The sequence below is a fragment of the Polypterus senegalus genome, chromosome 4, assembly GCF_016835505.1.
Source record: "Polypterus senegalus isolate Bchr_013 chromosome 4, ASM1683550v1, whole genome shotgun sequence".
In the NCBI taxonomy this organism is placed as follows: Eukaryota; Metazoa; Chordata; class Cladistia; order Polypteriformes; family Polypteridae; genus Polypterus; species Polypterus senegalus.
This window is the reverse complement of record NC_053157.1, coordinates 15,848,679-15,869,744: the sequence shown is the minus strand read 5'-3', so window position 1 is coordinate 15,869,744 and position 21,066 is coordinate 15,848,679. Positions and strand designations below refer to the sequence as shown.

Here is a 21,066-nt window from a genome sequence, read left to right as displayed (position 1 = left end):
TGTGCAGTGAACAATCAAAGTAGTTCTTTTCTACTTTCTACCTCACTGACCTTAAAGAATCTTTTCGAGGCATGCGCAGTGCATGTGGCGTTTTCTATGGCATTCTGTGACAGTCCGGAGCTATCGTCTTAAATTCACTTAAATGGCTGCTGTCGTCGGGAAATAGCCTACCAGTAAAACGGTCATGACGACAACTAGCCAATGACTGACAAGGTAGATGACACCAATCACCTCCCATTGATCAGTTCACTCTGATTGATGATCGTCTCAGTATGCAGACTGTTTGAATTAACCAGTATTCTCCCAAGAAGACAAGAGACTTGCAAGTTCAGCACACTGAACTTGTTCACCAAAAGAATCAGTTCGTGTACTGAACTACAGACAAGAGACTTGCAGTACACTGAAACAGATTAGTTCACACATAGATTCGTTCACTAATGATATATGCATGGTCAAATGCATCAGAAAGGACGGTATTTAAAAGAAGGAAATTGAGAGAGATTTATCCAAAACTGAAAATAATTTTATTTAATTATAAGTTCAATGTACTCACAAATATTGTCATGATGTGTGAACTATTCTAATGTTCGATTTGTATGACTTTTTTCTATTTATTGTTGAAAATGTGTTTATTGTCAAAATTCAATAAAGAAGATTACGGTGTGTGAAGTACTTATTTTGTTGCTTGCTATTCATATCATTTGCATTATTTAGTGTCATAACTTTACCAACTTTAATCACCATTCTAGATTTTAAAGTAGAATATTGCTTGTTTTTGTTTTTGAAGTGAACGAATCAGTGATTCAAATATACGAATCATTTTGGTGAACTGAACGAAATGAACCTAATCAATAAAAAGAATATATTGCTGGAAGCCAAGAACTATATCGATGCATTAATTAAGCGTCTTTCCATGATCACGTCAAAATAAACTTTTTTGCTTCTTACTGCCTGAACACTTACTACAAACTTACTTTTATTTTGATAGGGTTACTCGTGCCGAAGACCGGAAGTTGTTCTTTCCAGTTGCTGTGGGTTACCGGCTTCCTCACTGCAAAACACAAGCTGCAGTCTCGCGTGTGGTAGGTGGTTTTGAATTAAAAACCCCGACGAGAAATACTACTGGGTTCTTTTTATATGTGCTGTGATTTTACCCCATGATTACAGCTGCGTCTTTGTTCTTGGCATCAAAAAGAAGATCTGCTCGTTGTTCAATGCTTCTTCTACAGCCTTTGTAAATGCTTTTGCATTTAAGCCTACTCTAAACATGTAAGTGCAATGGGATACGGCGTGTTCCGAATCTGCAGACACATTCACTCGGAGTTTCGTTCAGTTATCAGTGGCTTTTTCCTGTTGTCATAGAACACGGTTGCTTTCCAGGAACATGTTTAGTAATGCGGCGTCCGAAAAATCTGTCACGGTAGCTACATAAAGCAACCCAGACCTTCGTTTTCTGAAGTAATTTTACCCAATACAGGGTCATTAAGCTAGACATCATTGATCGTAAAGGGGAGCACCCGAACTAGTTGGGACTTCCCACGGTAAGGAAGCAAGCAAATGTGTAAATTTAGATTTAACCAAACTAATTCATTTAACACACGCGTCTTTAACGAGGAGGAGGGGGAACTGCAATAGAGTACATTCATTTAGCCCTGTTTTGTGTTCAGTTGAGTGGATTAGTGCAGTTTTTAGAGTTTTTGTCTTTGCAGATCTTCATTTAAGAGTTTGACCCGTGGGATTCCTATGAAAACTTAGTTTTAGCATAACCGAATGATTAAGTTTTTCCGGAAAATTTTATAAATATGTGAATACGAGGTGTGGCAGAAAAGTAATGAGACTGATTTTTTATTTACCAACGTTGTTATTTTTTTCAAACATCAATGTTATCCCCTTCAAAGTAGTTCCCTTGGGCAGCTACACACCGATGGAGACGTTGTTCCCACTGTTGGTAGCAGCGCTGGAAGTCTTCAACCGGTATGGTCTTCAGCATGTCCGTTACACTCTTTTGGATGTTTTCTAAAGTCCCGAAATGACGTCCTTTGAGGACATGTTTCAGTTTAGGAAAAAGTCACACGGACTGAGGTCAGGCGAATAAGGGGGCTGGGGAACCACAGGAATGCCTTTTGAGGTCAGAAATTCTGTTATGGAGAGGGCAGTGTGACATGGGGCGTTGTCATGATGGAGCATCCATTTGTCTGCAATGTCTGGTCTCACGCGAATGACCCTTTTTCTGTTCGAATTTAATTGTTCACTCAACATTCTTAATGTTAAACGACGGTCTGATCTTACAAGAGTGTTTACACGTTCGATGTTTTCATTGGTTTTCGAAGTTGAAGGCCTCCCTGAACGGTGTTCATCTTCAACGTGTTTTCTGCCTTCCAAAAATGATTTGTGCCAGCGAAAAACTTGAGCTCGGGATAAAGAATGTTCCCCATAGGCCTGTTTTAACTTTTCAAACGTCACACTTGCTGATTATCCAAGCTTAACACAAAATTTAATGGCACAACGTTGCTCCAAATTCCGCTGTTCCATTTTGCGTGACGCACAACCAAAAACACAACTTTGCTAATAGCAGTCACAAAAATCACGTAGTTAACAGAAGGAGTTGAAACTCGCACTGAGCTATGGGAGGGTACTGATACATGTGCTCTATCAAGGACAACAGCGCAGCGTTGCCAGGTTGCTTGCAGTGTTGCCAGTCTCATTACTTTTCTGCCACACCTCGTATATAGCAAACATGTAATAATAACCCATGATTTAGGCATGATAAATGTCAATGCAAAGGGCGTACTGGCATTGTAAGTAGCCTCGATATATGGTTTAAGGCAGCGGTTGGCTGTCAACAATCCTGCAGGGACTCAGTGGCTACATTTTCATTCTAACCATTTTCTTAATTAGTGACCAGTGTTTGCTGCAAATTAAGTTAATTGAATTGTTATTTAAGACTCCAGCCCTTTGAATCGGGTTGAGTAAAGTCAGATCTGGATGGTCGCAGTGGCAGCGGGTTTTTGTTCCAGCCCCATTGCTCCGCGAGAAGTCATTTACTGCTGATAAAACATTTGTTAGTCCAGTGAAGTTTTTCTGCTTCATGTTAGTTGTCATGTTTGTTAAGATTTTGAGCCCTTAATTGCTTGTTATTGTGTTAAACAGCTTCATTCACATGTTTTTAATTACACCTTATTAGCAATAAGATGTAAATGACAAAAAATCCTGAAGGTATGGTTCCATTTACACCTGTGTGGTTTAATAAAGTACTCGGAAGGCGAGTACAGAGAAAATGAAGAACTGAAACTTGCTCAACTATATAAGGCTTCAAATCATTTTGCATGGTATCCATTGAAAGTTAAAAAAAAATAAATAAATCTACGATTTAAGAATGACCTGACATTTCAGAGTTAAGTCATGGTACTCATGTTATAACCCTGCCACAGGCAAGAGAAAACTTCATCTTTTTTACATTGGTTTATTTACATAACAACAACATGAATAAGTACAATTTGATTTTTAATTACTCTTGAAGCGTTACTTCTGTCGTGAAGTTTCTAATGTTGTTAAGGAGGTTGTACACATGAATGAATGGAGAAGTGCTGTCTGGGTTGAGTGCCCAAGTCATGATATTAAATAAAGAAGGATTGCTTTTTATTCGAGGAACAAAAACCTCCAGCTCTCCAGTGCTGACACTGATCACCCTTGGTTTAAGGTTTGTTAAAGATTGGATTGGTTACCAAACTAGGTGGATTGACATGTAGTCTAGATTGTGTTAAATCGTTACAGAGGGGCTTGGACAGCACGCAGGACTGGGCAGATTTGTGGCAGATGAAAATTTAATGTAAGTAAATGGAAAGTGTTACACATAGGAAGTAAAAATGTTAGTTTTGAATACATAATAGGGGGGGGGTCTGAAAATTGACAGTACTGCTTTCAAAGTACCTCTGGACGGTAGTGAGACTAGCTGTGTTATATGGACTGGAGACGATGGCACTGACCAGAAAGCAGGAGACAGAGGTGGAGGTGGCAGAGATAAAGATGCTAAGATTTGCACTGAGTGTGACGAGGATGGACAGGATTAGAAATGAGTGCATTCGAGGATCAACTCGGGTTGGAATGTTGGGAGACAAAGTCAGAGAGGCGAGATTGTGTTGGTTTGGACATGTGCAGAGGAGAGATGCTGGGTATATTGGGAAAAGGATGGAGCTTCCAGGCAAGAGGAAAAGAGGAAGGCCTAAGAGAAGATTTATGGATATGGTGAGAGAGGACATGCAGGTGATGGGTGTGACAGAACAAGAGGTAGAAGACAGAAAGATATGGAAGAAGATGATGCGCTGTGGCAACACCTAATGGGAGCAGCCGAAAGAAGTTGTTGACTCCATGCTATCAACTTGCAAATCGTATTGAGAACCTACTAAGAAGGCTGACGGAAACGTTAAGTTTATATATCGCAAGATGGGTAGATTAGAAGTCAGAGGAGGTTATGTTTATGCTTTATAGTGCCCTGGGGTACTGTGTGTAGCTTTAGTCTCTGGGTTTCAGAAAAGACCAAGCAGGGCTGATAGGATAGGATAGCATAGGCTGATTCCAGGACTGATGAGTTATGACGAAATGCTAAAGGAGTTGAAACTTTTCAGTTCAAGTAAAAGGTGATTAAGCAGTGAGATGATTGAAGTGTTTAAAATTACGAAAGGAATTAGTCCAGTGGACTGAGACTGTGACTTTGAGATGAATTCAACAAGAACACAGTTGGAAACTTGTACAGGGTAAATTTTGTACAAACATTAGGAAGTTTGTCCCTATACAGAGAACTACAGACACATGGAATACGTTACCACATAGTGTGGTAGACAGAAGGACTTAAATGGCCTTCAAAACAAAATTTGAGGTTATTTTGGAGGAACTAGGTGGATAGGATTAGCTTTGCTGGGTTGAATAGCTCGTTCTTCTCAAAATTTTTCACACGATATAAATGTAAATGAAAACGGTATGCTGGCATTAAATGACACATATCACAATATACACTATAGTGTACGGTTTGTTAAATCTAGGCTTATAGAAATCTCCACCCAAAAAACAATATTTTGTTTAAATGTTACTTACCCTATGTGCTTTATAGTGATGGCCAAGAACAGTTTTAAATCTCATTTTCATGCAGAGAGGATTTGAGAAGTTTGATTTAATGGTCATGATAGGAGACCAACGCAGGACAACAGCAAACAGGCATCACTTCAGATTAGGTGTTCCTTATTACATTGTGCTTACCTGTTGTGACGGATGGCCGGGGTCCATGCCTGGCCGGGACACCCCTTCACCACATCTGCCAGGGGGACAAGGGTGGGAAGCCCAGAATCTCCCCCTGGACGCTAGATGGCAGCCTCCCTGGGTTGCAGCGGTTGCTTTGGACTCCCCCAGGGCTTTATGGGGCTTGGAGTTCTGTGCAGGTCTCTGTGGTTAAGCAGGAGCTGCTGGCCCCTTTTGGGCACTGGTTTCACCCTACCCAGAAGTGCCGCAGATGTTGCCAATCAACCACCTGGAGCACTTCCGGGTACCTAATAAAAGGGGGCCAGTGACCACCACTCAGGGGTCAGAGTCGGGTAGAGGAGGACAAGGTTGCCTTGGAGGAGTGGTGGTGAAGAAAGTGCTTGGTGTGATTTAGTGTGCTTTGGGACTGTGTTGTGTCTGTGGATACAGGGAAGGCGTAGCCCACAGACGAAGAAAAATAAATATTTGTTTTATTTTACACGTGCCTCCCTTGTCCAATCTGTGTTGGGTTGGGCGCTATATGGCGTCTTCTTACACTGTATAACTGCAGAGTAACTAGGTGTTATTACCTTGTATTTACTGTGTAATACAGTGTAACACTATAGTTAAGTACTCAGCTGTAATTGTTATTCCACATTTTTTTATAAATACATATATACAGTATTTAGACTATGGAGTAAAAGGAGAAGTAAAAAGAAATAAAAACTAAAATGAGATGTGTATACTGAATGCGGAAAGGGACAGGAAGCCAGTGTAACTTTAAGAGTGATGTGCTCCCAGGGTTTTAAATGTGTAATCACTCTTGCCACTGAATTTTGTACATATTTTTACTTGTATAGACTCAAACGACACTATGTTGTAGTAGTCAAGTCGCGAGTTGACAAAAGCATGAATAAATGTCTCAGTTGCAGTAGCAGAGTGCAGTGGATGCTGCCTTGAAATTTGCTTTTGGTAGAAAAAAGGGGAACCTTGGTAATGTTATTAATATGTGGATCAAAGGAGAATGATAGGATCAAGAAGAACACCAAGCTTTTTAACCTGTGCTGACAAGCATGTAATAAAGCCTGGGATTTGTACTAAGAAATTGTCTATTTTCTTTAAAGTGCCTGGAGATGTAATCATTAAAGCCTCAGTTTTGCCACTGTTCAGTCTGAGAAAGTTTTCCGACAACCAGTGTTTTAATGTCAGCCAACCAGGCAACCAATGCAGGAGGAGGTAATGTTTGCATAAGCCCCATGTGTAAATAAATCTGTGTATTGTCAGCATAACTGTGAAATTGTAGATCGAGCTGTCTAGTAATGGTACAGAGAGGAAGCATATAAATGATAAACAGCAGTGGGCCAGGAACTGATACTTGAGGGACACCGTCGAACAAATAAGATGGGTCAGACTTAAACTTACTGACTGCAACAAGTTGCTGTCGGTCTTTTAAGGTATGATTTTTGAACCATGCAATGGCATTTCCAGCAATATGTAACTTATTCTCAAGTCTAAACAAAAAAAATGTCATGATATACCATACCAAAAGCAGCAGTGAGGTCTAAAAAGATCATGAGTGTTAAAAGACCATGATCTGCTGCTGTTAGGAGATCATTCGTCACCCTGTCCTTGTTTTGCCTATTTTGGGATTTCAGTGGCAACACATTGAACGAGGCTGACCAGGCCTCCCTATCCCTCTGCAACATTCTTGCATTCAAGAAATTTTGAGAGATGACATTTTAGTCTAAGTAAATTATATTTTATGCTTTGCTTTTTTCAGCTACTGCAATTGCCTGTTAAACCAATCTTTTAGCTTTTTTTTTTTTTTTTTTTGGCAGCAGGATCTTCATAAACCTATATTGGCTTTTATTTAATATGTTATTTTGATATCTGTACTTCTCTAATTTATTTCTTGCTGATTTTATGTTTCCATGGTACAGAAGTAAGACTTATTGGCCTGTAAAGCACTCTGCAAAACATTCTGGGAAATAGCCAAAGAGTCTCAGGGCAATATTGCGATATGATGTCTGGCCCTCAGTCTTCTGTCCTCAGGCTGGGGATGAAATAAAGATAAAGATACAGGCTGTCCGTTTTATCAGGACCACTAGGGGGACCTTGTGCACACCAATTTAATTCCATCTTTTGGAATATATAACAAAGACTGTTTTTGTCTTTTTTTTCTTTCAAAGTCAAGCTTTTTTTATATACAGAGCCTGTCCCTATGACTGAAGACAAAATCAAACCTGTTTGATTTGACAGTGACCCAAATTGCAAACAGTTTTACCAAAAATGTTTCAATTCTGTGTTGTATAGTTTATGAATAAACTGTTTTGATTTAATCTCGACACATGAAATGTGCCTTAATCTCTTCTGTAAGTGGCCTGAATTCAGTTACTATATGTTATATTGTGTACTTTCAAGTTTCGGACCTACCATGGTGTAAACGTATAAAATTCAAGTGCACCCTCTGGGATGACTAAACTATTTTCTGTCATTAAGTAAAATGACTAATAGATATTTCCCATGAAAACATTTTAATCAAGGTAGGGGTAGTCGAGTATACAGATGTGGGATGACTGTAAATTTGAAACTGCTTTTTCTTTTCTGCTTTATAGAATCGATTCTTCACGCATTCACCTGTGGGACGTTGAGAATGTCTTTTGGAGAAATGTTAAATACGACCCTAGCTTACACTAAAAGCCCGAAAGTCACTAAAAGAACAACATTTCAGGTAGGTTGGGCTGTTGTTCTAATATTTGTAAGTGTCTGTGTGTTAAATTTAATATTTTTAAGGGGAAAAAGGTCATTTTTTTAAGTTAAATAAACAGTGACATTTTATATACACACACACACACACACAGTATGTATATATGTATGTATATATTCTTCCACCATTTATGTAATAAATTCACTTATAGTATAGTGTATGATCAGTTTTTAATGAAACTAGGGGGATTTGCCCCCTTCTCGCTTCGCTCAAGCACCCCCTCCCAACCCCAAGGGGTGCACTATGCGCCAGCAAGTTCGCGTCTCTGCTGCTCGCACTGTGAAGGGTAGGGCTGAACGCACGCTAAGGAGATGTGGTCAGATCAGCTGCTGGCTTGCTGCTGAGCTGCATGTTCTGCTTGTCGTGCTTCACGTCGATCATTTAAAAGCCTGTACAGCAGCTGTCCTTTTGTCTGAGATGTTAAAGCGTCTCTCGCGTGACGTCAAAAGTGTCTTCCGAGAAGATCATGTCTCGACCCAAGATTTTTTTTTATTATAATAGAGAGATAAGATAACTGTCTGTCATTCAGACCTTGGCAGAAATGACTCATTAATGGGATAACTGGCAATTTATTTTAAAAGTTCCTGTCCAGGTTAAAAGAACATATTGTTAGTACAACAGCTGAAAGAGATGCAGTACCATAATTAAATTTATATTTGGCATTTTTTCTCTTTCTTGCTAAAGTTGCTAGTAATCCGATATTGTTTTGTTGTGCTTGGCTGTCCATTTCTTGAGCAGTATGTATACTTGTAAATGTATTTTTAATTGTGGGTAGTTAGCAACTACACTGTAACTAACAGCAGCAATCTTTTTATATCTTTTATTGGTATTGAATGTACTTGCTTCATAAACAATCAAGATAATATACAATAATATGTGGCTCTGTGTAGCAAGGTTTAGTGCCACTGCTTCATGGGACTGGTGGGTTTGAATTCTGTGCTCTGGTTGCGGTTGTTGTCCAAGTAGGGTTTGCACATTCTTCTCATACCCTCCTATATGCATAACAATTTGCAGATAAGGTTAATTAATGAATCCAAATACTGTAGTTCCTGAATAAGTGTGTGTTTAATAATGTTTTGTGTTATTAACTGTGTGTGTAAATTTTAATCCTACTGCAGTTTTTGTATACAGATTTTATCTTTAAAACCTTTAGTTTTGTGTTCATTCATTTACCACAATCATATTTCATATGAAAACCAGATTAGTTTATTGCTGTTTCTTCAAATTTGTTGTTCAGTTTTAATTCAGTTTATTTTTGTATAGCACTCTTCACTGAGTGCAGTCGCACAGCACTGTCACAGATTTTCTAGTAAAATGCAATTACAGTCTTTACTAATTACATAATGAGCACTTAAAGAAACTAGCTTAAAACTGATTAACTTAAGTGGTGCTCAGTACTATCTGTCCCTTAATTATTTGTTGAACTATGGCTAGTTGACATTGGTGTAGAGGAAAAGAAAAACTCCATTTAGCAGCATCCCTAGAGAAATACCTTTGGGAGGTTCACAGCCAAATTACTATAGGGAAAGTTAAAGACCAAATCAAATGCGGTTATGGTGGTGGAGACCTCGGCCACCCACCCCATCCTGGGAATTCTGCAATAGAATCTGGTAATTCCAAGGCCATCTGTATTCTCAGGTGTCTTTTCCATGACCAGGAAAACAGCTTTGCAGTTGAGGACTGGCACCAAGTGCACATCAGATACCAATAAGAGAAAGAAAAGAAAAAAGTCGCTTAAAATCTATCATAACATTCTCACACTTGCTTAACCCAATTCAAAATTGTGGTGAACCAAAACTTATCTCAGCAAGACTGTGTACAATGTAAGAGCAACCAAAGATGGGACACCGATAATCACAGTGCCTGGTTAAGCAGTTTTGAAAACGGTTTAAAAAAAATAAACCAAACATTCAGTCTTCACATAGCACTATCACAACTGCATGATTGGGGGGAGAAAAAAAAAAAAAAGATTTTATAGAATAACCAAAGTACATTAAATTGTAATGCAAAAAAAACCCAATCAGAGGCTTTACTTTTTCCAGGATGAATTGCGGGCAGCTGTCAATGCTCGAGCAGAAAAGATGATAAATGATGATGCTAATTATTCTGAAGATTTTGATGAAGAAGATATTGACCTTGATGATGATGGTTAGTATTTCTTTTTCACTTTGTTCACTTTTCATGTTTAAGCAGTTTTCGTACTGTTTTATATTTAAACAGTATCCTTGAGTGAACGATCAGTAAAATTGTTGCTTTATTTGTCCTAATTTTTAGATGAAATTACTCCAGTTTGTTTTATTAACTTTAATGATGTATGCTAAGTAGTCACTTTATTCACTGCATCTGGAATTATATATGGTGGTGAAAGTTGCAAGGCTTCTGTTTTCACATTTGGATCCAAATCCCTTCACCTCCATTTTAAATTACAAGAACGTGAGGATGATGATTACTTAAAATGCATCAGTAAATGCTTCTTTATAGAACACAACTTATTGTGGTAAATTAATATATGTTTGTGTGTGTGTATATAATATATATAATACTAGGGGGCTCTGCCCCCTGCTCGCTTCGCTTGCCAACCCCGAGTTTAGCTATCTGGATATACAATTTAAAGAGATTATTGTCATTTCATTTATTTTTTTCTCGATATTTGCTAGTAATAAAGCTGTAGTGAATGAGTTATTCCTTTAAGCCAGCTGCTGCTTGTTCCGTGCTGGATGATCTGCATGTCGCGCTGCGCATCGCTCATTTAAAAGCCTGTACAGCAGCTGTCCTTTTATCTCACTTCTTCGTCTCGTGGGACGTTAGTGTCTCAGAGAATTTGTTTGTAAGTAGGGTGTGTCGTGCAAGTAGTCTTGCGGGACTTCAAGGTGTCTTCCAAGAAGATCACGTCTCGTCTCCCTCATCTCTCTCCCAAGACTTTTTATTTTAATAGAGATATATACACCTGCTACTGGTTTTGTTTCTGCCTTGTGCTTGATGACTGCTTGGATAGGCTCCAGCTGCCCCGTAACCCAGACCTGGTTAAGCAAATTAGGAAAATACTGTAGATGGGTTATATATTTTTTTTATTAGCAGTGTTGCAAAAGAACACATAATAATAAGTAAATTAGGTGCTTTGAGATTATATTTCTTATGTTAAGTATATTTTTGTTCACATATATTCATCCTTCTCCAAAGTTAACTAGTTGAAGTGCTTGTAACTACTAGGGTGTGCCACCAAACTCTAAACCCAACGATGACAAGCAGTCATGGATTCAAATAATGGATATTTAATCTACCAAGCAGAGGTTAGTCAACAGGTTTTTTTTTTATGCTGGTCCAGAACAGCTTCCAGTGACACGGCATGACTTGTGGGGAGCACTTGCAGGTTGTTTGGGAACCAGGGAAGTCCTCCTCTGACAGCGTCCCATCGTGGCACCAAGGAACCCTGACAAGGCTGCACTTCCATACTCCACTTCCAATGAACCCCTGTGAGTGTACAAGCTGGGACATGAGAAAAATGATTTCTGGAGATATTCCATAGTGTGAAACACTCGGCTTTTTCAGAGTATGTTGCATTCGTCAGATTTAATGTGAATGTAACATAAAAAAAAAAAAAATTCACAAGGTAACACATCAGATAATTTGTTTTTTCTAGCATTTTCAGTATAGTGCAGGGTGAATAGATTTTACAAATCCCTGCTTTTTTTGTTTTAATAGGCATTTTCCATCCTGTCCCAACTTTTTTGGAATTGGGCCTGTGCAGTTACTAGTCCACCACCCTTCAGACCATTGTTAACTGAAAACCTGCTGTTCTATACTAAAGCTATATTTCTGTTGTACATTGACTTTTTAAAACATAATAATAATGTTGTTTTGGCAAATATATTAGCAATAATTTTTTTTCATACTTTGTCTGCTGGTGCCTCGTGCTAGTAAGTTCTGATTTAGTGCAGTAACTTTTAAATTATTCAGTAATTTCTAGAAGAAAATGGACGGGAATCCAATTTAAATTTTCACAGTCCCTTGACCCTTTGTCATTATACACTTCTGCAAAATGAGATGCTGTGATTCAACTGGCAAGCTGAAGAATATCTTCTCAAAAGAAACAAGATGATATAGTACCAGATGGAAAGATTTTTGATTTACTGTATTATGCTGTGATACACTGCGGTAGTTTTTGCATAAAAAGAAAAAGTGGCATCTTTCAAACTCTAAAACTAATGGTCTATATTTTGCACAATTCTGTATGTATAATTTTGCTTTTCCAGGTACTTCTTTTTTTTATTTTGTAGGAGTACAAAAGTAAGGGTGGCACAGTGGTAGTGCTGCTGCCTCACAGTTAGGAGACCTGAGTTTGCTTCCTGGGTCCTCCCTGCGTGGATTTTGCTTGTTCTCCCCGTGTCTGCATGGGTTTCCTCCGGGTACTCCGGTTTCCTCCCACAGTCTAAAGATATGCAGGTTAGGTGGATTGGCGATTCTAAATTGTCTCTAGAGTGTGTGGGTGTGGTGGGTTGGCGCCCTGCCCGGGATTGGTTCCTGCCTTGCGCCCTGTGTTGACTGGGATTGGCTCCAACAGACCCCCGTGACCCTGTGTTCGGATTCAACAGGTTGGAAAATGAATGGATGGTGTACAAAAGTGTTCATTTAGAGTAAAGTTAGTGCATTGAGAAGAATCAAACAATGAAAGAGTTAAGACTGCTAAAAACTAAGAACATAAGAAGTTTGGCAGACAACAGGAGACCGTTTAGTCTGTCAGGCTTGTTTGTGTAGCTAATAGCTAAACTGTTCCATTAGCTTGATGCTTTTTTATAACGATTGTCAAGGTTTTGTCTTCAGCTGTAGTACGTGATTTAGTAGCTTGGTCTTGTGTCTTACATCAATTTTAATGATAAAAATTAGGTTCCCATACAAACTTCTCTTGTCAGAAATGCAGTAAAGAGATTTCATTCCCTGAGCCTGTCGGTGTAGGATATGCCCTTTAGTCCTGGGATGCACCTGATTGCTCTCCTCTTAACAGCTTTAAGTGCTGCTATGTCTTTCCTGTAGTGTGATAAATAGAACTGCAAAAAGTACTCCAGGTGTGGTCTCATTTCACTAGTCTACTATATGATCTCAGCATAATGTTCCTTGATTTATAGCCAGCCATTCTTAACCGTATAACTTAAAATTTTATTTTCTGTCTTAACATTACGTAGATGTGAAAATGTTGTATCCACGTTGACCCCTAAGTCTTTTGCAGTGGTTGCTTACATGTGTAGTGCATGTTCCATTTGTCTAAGTATAGCACTTTGCACTTTTTACTTTAAGCGGCATTTTTCAGGTGAAGATCCTCCAGGTCCTTATTTTAATTAATTTTGATGATGCAACCAGTATCTGTTACCTGTCCAGCAGGGGTGCCCACACTTTTTCAGCTTGCGTGGTACTTTTAAAATGACCTATATATATATATATAGATATAGATAGATAGAGAGATAGATATATATATATATATATAGATAGAGAGATAGATATAGAGATATAGAGAGAGATATATAGATATAGAGATATATAGATATAGAGATATATACTGTAGATAGATAGACTCACCTAAAGGGTTATTAGGAACACCATACTAATACAGTGTTTGACCCCCTTTCGCCTTCAGAACTGCCTTAATTCTACATGGCATTGATTCAACAAGGTGCTGAAAACATTCTTTAGAAATGTTGGCCCATATTGATAGCATAGCATCTTGCAGTTGATGGAGATTTGTGGGATGCACATCCAGGGCACGAAGCTCCCATTCCACCAGATCCCAAAGATGCTCTATTGGGTTGAGATCTGGTGACTGTGGGGGCCATTTTAGTACAGTGAACTCATTGTCATATTCAAGAAACCAATTTGAAATGATTCGAGCTTTGTGACATGGTGCATTTTCCTGCTGGAAGTAGCCATCAGAGGATGGGTACATGGTGGTCATGAAGGGATGGACATGGTCAGAAACAATGCTCAGGTAGCCCGTGGCATTTAAACGATGCCCAATTGGCACTAAGGGGCCTAAAGTGTGCCAAGAAAACATCCCCCACACCATTACACCACCACCACTAGCCTGCACAGTGGTAACAAGGCATGATGGATCCATGTTCTTATTCTGTTTACGCCAAATTCTGACTCTACCATTTGAATGTCTCAACAGAAATCGAGACTCCTCAGACCAGGCAACATTTTTCCAGTCTTCAACTGTCCAATTTTGGTGAGCTCGTGCAAATTGTAGCCTCTTTTTTGTAGTGGAGATGAGTGGTACCCGGTGGGGTCTTCTGCTGTTGTAGCCCATCCGCCTCAAGGTTGTGCGTGCTGTGGCTTCACAAATGCTTTGCTGCATACCTCGGTTGTAATGAGTGGTTATTTCAGTCAAAGCTGCTCTTCTATCAGCTTGAATCAGTCGGCCCATTCTCCTCTGACCTCTAGCATCAACAAGGCATTTTCGCCCACAGGACTGCCGCATACTGGATGTTTTTCCCTTTTCACACCATTTTTTGTAAACCCTAGAAATGGTTGTGCGTGAAAATCCCAGTAACTGAGCAGATTGTGAAATACTCAGACCGGCCCGTCTGGCATCAACAACCATGCCACGCTCAAAATTGCTTAAATCACCTTTCTTTCCCATTCTGACATTCAGTTTGGAGTTCTGGAGATTGTCTTGACCAGGACCACACCCCTAAATGCATTGAAGCAACTGCCATGTGATTGTTTGATTAGATAGTTGCATTAATGAGAAATTGAACAGGTGTTCCTAATAATCCTTTAGGTGAGTGTGTATATATACAATGTGTGTGTATATATATATATATATACACACACTAAGTATACTTTATACATAAAATGTATGTTGTCATACTTTGCATAACTGAATAACCTTTTATGGTCATACATTTATGGTCACTACAGTATTTGGATTTAATAATCGTCATGTGGGAAAAGGCTGATTCGCATAAATAAGTAGAGCTGAATAATGCAATCAAGGAGTTTCAGCCAAGTGAAAAATGACGGCTGTCCGATTAACTGCGATTTTAGTTCCTTCTCCTTTTTCTCTCTCTCTCTCTCTCTCTCAGATCGCTTTTTGTAAGGAAGTCAGTTTCGTAGTTTTTATGAACAGTTCGAAAGTGCCTTTCCACATTTTCCTTCTTTGGAATAGCAATGATAGATTGACAGATCAGACAAATAGCACTTCGATTGTGACATTGTGAGAAAAAAATCCTCTTCCAATTCCACATCCAGCCCATACCCTCCCCAAACAAATTTTTTCAAAATCCCTTCTTTAGTCGATATAAATTGGAAGGCTAACTAGATCACAGCCGGACTTTTGCAGTAGCTCGTGTGTTTGATCATGCGTGCGGATGACCAGTGTGTTAGAAGAAAACAGATCTCAGACTGGCCACCCTGTATGTCAATCAAGTGGCAAATGTTATAGGGAGGATATATGATAGACTAACCTTTAAAAAAAATTTTTTTTGAATGCAACGCGATCTACTTGCACTACCTTTGCGATCTACCGGTTGATCGCGATTAACGCATTGGGCACCCCCGGTCTCCAGTATAATTTGCAAATTTCACAAGTTTCCTAATTATACCACCGGCTGTGTCATTGATATAAATTAGTAAAAGTAGTTATCCGAGGACAGTCGGACTGAGGCACTCCACTGATGACTTTAGCCTATGTGGAACATTAACCTCTTTTATGTATCTCAGTCTCCTTCCAGTTAACCAGCTTGATATCCAGTTTTGAAGGTTACTTCTAGTTTCAAAATTAATCTTTAGTATGGTGTTGTGTGAAAGGTTTTTGAAAGTAACAGATAAAGTTCATATTATTGGAGACTAGGGGGCTTCGCCAACCTCCGTCCAACCCCCATTACCCCATGCTACGCGTCAGCCACTTCACGTGACTGCCGCTCGCATATGTGGATTTCACTTTCACCAAACAACAAATCTTTTAATTCTTGCGGATACACCTTTTCATTGGGAAGAAATACTACATTTCCCTGATTGCAACATGAATTAGATGATCTACGAGTCTCTGACTTAAAGTTTAAATCAGAACAATATATTCAGTCTCTTTTCGCTGTTCCGTTATTTCACCGAGTAATTTCCGTTTGTTTGCGCTAATGCGATCTTTACTATCATTTTTTTTTTGACATTTGAATCCATTACCACTAACTTGCTGTGCATGTGTATCGTGCCAACGTTTTTTAATTCTTTACGATATTCTACAGTACTTTGTCATCTACTCTTTGTCATTTATTTCTGGCTCCTGGCGTGGCTAAATATCTTGGCACAAAGTCTCGTCTCCCGGGACGTGAAAGTACCTCTCTGAAAAAGTCACGTCTTGTCCCAGGATTTTTTTATTATAATAGAGAGATATTAAAAGAATATGTTGATGTTATGAATATACTATGGGAAGATTCTTTAACCTGTGCACTTAAGCTTTCAGTCTAATTAACTTGCATCTAACATAAAGTTAATTTTTTTCCAGAATTCCTGCAGCAGTTTTTTAAAACTGAGAAAAATAAAGCTGGTAAAGTCAAGACCAGAAAAAAGAAACCTCCAGTAAATGATTTTAAGTTCTCTGATGATGAGGTTGATGAAAATGAAAGACCAAAAAAGGTATCTTTTTTAAAGAAGAGAGAAACGTCTCCAAAAATGAGTTCTGATGTTACACTGTCAAATGACATGGGGGACAAATACAGAGATTTGAAGCACGAGAAAGAAACCCTTTCAAAATATGCATCCAGTCGAAAGGAATCGTCTCCTTCCTTAAAATCTGAAAAGGAGTTGGCACGTTCTCATTCAGATAGTAATGATCCTTGGCATAAAAGAGACTCTACAGATGATGAACATCGAACTACCCCACGACCAAGAGAGCGTAAGCTGAGAAGCACCCATTCTACAGGTAAAAACAAGTAAAAGGTTAACTAAGAAGAGTACTAGGGTGTTGTAGTGTGTTAGCCATTATGGATGTAGTGAGAAGTCAAACTAAATTACACCTATTATTGGCTAACTAAGAAGATTACAATATGCCAGTTTTTGAGGCAACTTGGGCCCCTTCTTCAGGCAAGATGTAATAAGAAGAGTGTAAAGTTGGTAGAGCTGGAGTTGTAGACAAGCTAGGGATATTAATGATTGACTTAAAATCAAACAATCTGATTATGTAATTTAATATAAGTTTGTGTTGGTAAATTTAATTTCCTTGCTGCATTTCAGACATTTTAATAAAAAATACATTTTATTTATACAGAGTCTTTCCTATGCTCAAGGTGCTTTATTAATTTAAATTAACCTGTGAGGGCTGCATTTAAACTTCATTTCAGATTCATTGCGGCTCATTTTTGTGTAACGCTTTCAGATAATGTTCCATTCAGCAGCAGAACAGAAGCCTTCAGCTGACATAAACATACTAAAAGTTGTTTTAATCCAGAGTACCTGAGGAAAACATCAAACAAAGTTCACTACAATTTGTGTTAAACTGTGCATAAATACCATGGCAGCATATTTGTGATGAATTACTACATACAAAACAAGCCTGCCACATGTGAAGTTGACCTTCAGCAACCTGACCACGTTGGCAGCAGGGCCTACCAATTGATAGGAAGAATTTTTGGCGGGCCAGTCAGTTAATTTGAGCCAGGTTACCACATTTCATCTACAAGCATTGTTGTTAGCCTCTTTTGAAAACCTATTACTGCTAAGTGTGATAGTGTAGATATGGGGACTCGCAAGGAAAGTAATTGCATGTGGTTATGACGGGACGTCAAACATTATGACTGCTAGTTCACCCCATCACATAGACTTTTATGCCATGTTTTGGTAGTACAGTGCAAAACACAGTCAATGATCACTTTAACCTTCACCAATTTCAAGATTACCAGAGGTTACCAGAACATAAATAAAATTATATGGAATCTTTTTCCTCCAGCTAAAAAGACGGTATATAACGTGTAACTAAGGACAGGTTTATACTTAACGCGACACTTGCTCCAGTGGGCGTTACTGCTACGCAAGCGTTGTACTGTTTATACTTGCACACATACTTTATTTAAATCTGGAAGATTGCACCAGGTGGCAGTGTGAGATATCATCATGGTGAGAACAGGTTCAGCTTCGCTGTGTTGCGAATTTCCTGAAACACCCATTAAATTCCGAGGACACCTTGCCGCAATATCTCTGAAAAGGACAGATGTTTAATCAGTGCATCCATCAATCCAGGGATGCGCCCATTCCAGCTAGCATCGGGGATGAGGCAGAAACAATCCCTGAACGGGGCATCGGCTCATTGCAAGGTGAACACAAGCACTCGCACACACTAGTGTCATTTTAGCGTCGCCAAATACCCAAACCTTCATGTCTTTAGAAGGAAACCGGAGCACACTGTGGAACCCCCCAGAGAAACATGCAAACTTCAGACAAGGGAACACCAAAGACGTGACTTCCTTTTAGACAGCTACTGCCAATGTGCCAGCCCCATATGTGTAATTATTAACAGTATTCATTACTTAAACAAAGTTAATATTTTTTCTATAAAATGTAACACGCATACTTTAATGCATTTAATCATGAGAGTGATATCAAGTATGGGTTGGTTTTAAGATGACGTTTACGGCGGTCTACTTCAATAATAAAATAATCTACGAGATTAAAGTGGACATTTCAAGATTAAAGTCAAAATTTTCACTTTAATCGCAAAATAAATCTTTTCACCATGTTCTTAATTTTTAATCTGTGGTTCAAATACGCTGTCGTACATTCTGATGCTATTGTGAAGGAGCAAAAAAAAAAAAAGACAGAAGATGGTATGTGAGACTTTTAAAATGTATCGTGTCGTTATGATGGGGAATATACAAAGCGTAAATATAAAAGCACCACGGATGCATTTGTATGTCCGCATCAAACATCGAAGCGCATACATCGATCCCAGAGGATCCTCAAAGCGGCTTTCTGTCACATGTAGATAGTAAACGGAGACTCTGATGTCACATTCCGACTTTTATCACGCTGCAGCCAACCCCTGACTTTTAGCTGTTACTGCAATTTGCGCAGTAACGTTAATTTCTGAGGATGTGCTCAGAGGATGTGTCAAATGAACGCTGGGAACGTATGGCAGCTATGATGCGTGCGCATATATGTTCTGAGTGTGAAGTATAAATGAGCCATTACAATTAAGGCGATTTCTTATACACAAAATATATAAAGAATGTGTTTTCTAAGAAAATTACCCTTGCATCATTTTCTGTGTTATTAAGCATTATAAGTGAATCAATACAACTTTGCAATTACAACTTAAACATGTTTATATAGATTAGAAAAGTGGGAAATACAAAAATATGTGAGTAAATAGGTAAAAGCACGTAAATGTGAATCTCTTAAAGCAGAAGTTTGGCTTGAAAAATTGACATATTTGTTTCATTTTTACGCTTTTCTACCATGCCCCATACCCTCCAATGTATTCATAGAAAATGCTTACATTTCGAGAACAATTTTGTGTGACAAATACATATATACCAAGTTTTTTAAAAAAATAACTTTGATCTGAAAAATACAGAACTTATTTAAAAGGATAACTCAGTAGAGCGTCAATTTTTCAACAAAAATAGAGAAATGCAGAAGCCCTGACTGGGTTAGAAATGCCTTAGAAAGGAACACAAAGAAGGCCCAACTTCAATCTCGTTCCATCATGACATAAAATTCTTTGGTCTCTTTTATATTGCGGCCCAGCAGTGCAAGCTGCAGAAACTAAAAAAGCATAATTCATAATAGGAAATGCACACATAATTAAAACAAAAGGTGTGTACAATATGAGATGTGCAAAAATGGTGTAAGCAATAAAACGTGGCACATTAAAAAATATTTTGAGATTTCAGCACAGATTTTAAATCTTTGTTGGGAACTTTTGAAAAAAAAGTTAGGAGACCTGGGTTCGCTTTCCGGTTCCTCCCTGTGCGGAGTTTGCATGTTCTCCCTGTGTCTGCTTGGGTTTCCAAAGTCATGCAGGTTTGGTGCATTGGCGATCCTAAATTGTCCCTAGTGTGTGCTTGGTGTGTGCTTGGTGTGTGGGTGTGTGTGTGCCCTGTGGTAGGCTGGCACCCTACCAAGGGATTTGTTCCTGCCTTGTGCCCTGTGCTGGATGGGATTGGCTCCAGCAGACCCCCGTGTCCCTGTGTTTGGATATAGCGGGTTGGACAATGGATGGATGGATTAGCCGTAGACCCTAAACCTCCAACAACTAATAATAGCACATGAATGTTGTCATCACTTGAGTTGGAATCTGTTGTCTATAAAAACAATGTCAGTCACAGAAATTATTTTTTGCATACTACTAATTCCTCCTATTTTAATTGTAGTTTTTGAACATGACTCACTGTTACAAAAATTATCAAAAAAATGTGACCACAATTTTGTTTACTTAAGTGACTAGAAAATATAAAAATGGTCCAACTTTCAAACAAGCTAACAAAGTCTACATTTGTACCTGAAATTAATATGTAGATTTTCTTTCTTTTTTTTAAAAATCCTTTAGGTTGGTTATCATGGAAATGGGACAACGTAGCCCATACATATGCATTTTAGTGTGAATAATGGTTACTTGCATCCTTTCATCTTTCATTGTTTTATTAACTAAAAATCTCTCTATTATAAAATAAAATCTTGAGACTAAACAAGACTAGAGACTTTTTCAAGTCCCGCCCACCTCACAAATATTTACGGTTAACGGCCCACACCCACGGTCCTCTCACCTCTCATTCGTGTGAATGCTTTTGTCAGACACAGTTCTTGTGCTCTCAGCTCTTGTAAATTTTTACGTTTTCCTCACTTTACGTTCCCAGTAAAAGAACACTTATGTTCAAATCTTATTGAAGAATTTCATTCCAAAGGGTTATCAACAGAAGAAATGAGTACACGGGCAATCCTAGCACAGAGAAATGATGAAGTCAAATGAATTAACGCAAAAATTGTCGATCATTTACATGGCAAATTGGTTAAATACATACCAATAGACTATGCCGAAACAGTTGGTGGTGATTGTCCAGAAGATGAAGACACCAACTCGCAAT

At 38.6% G+C, this 21,066-nt stretch overlaps 1 protein-coding gene across 1 annotated transcript in view; it reads left to right on the top strand.

The window, feature by feature from the left end:
* The window catches only part of map9 (microtubule-associated protein 9), a 79,640-nt gene that overhangs the window by 21,439 nt on the left and 37,135 nt on the right, over positions 1-21,066 (top strand). Inside the window, exons 2-5 of the mRNA XM_039752699.1 lie at positions 989-1,082; positions 7,848-7,963; positions 10,042-10,147; positions 16,494-16,910. Coding sequence (XP_039608633.1) covers positions 989-1,082; positions 7,848-7,963; positions 10,042-10,147; positions 16,494-16,910 — 733 coding nt within the window. The remainder of the gene's footprint in view (positions 1-988; positions 1,083-7,847; positions 7,964-10,041; positions 10,148-16,493; positions 16,911-21,066) is intronic.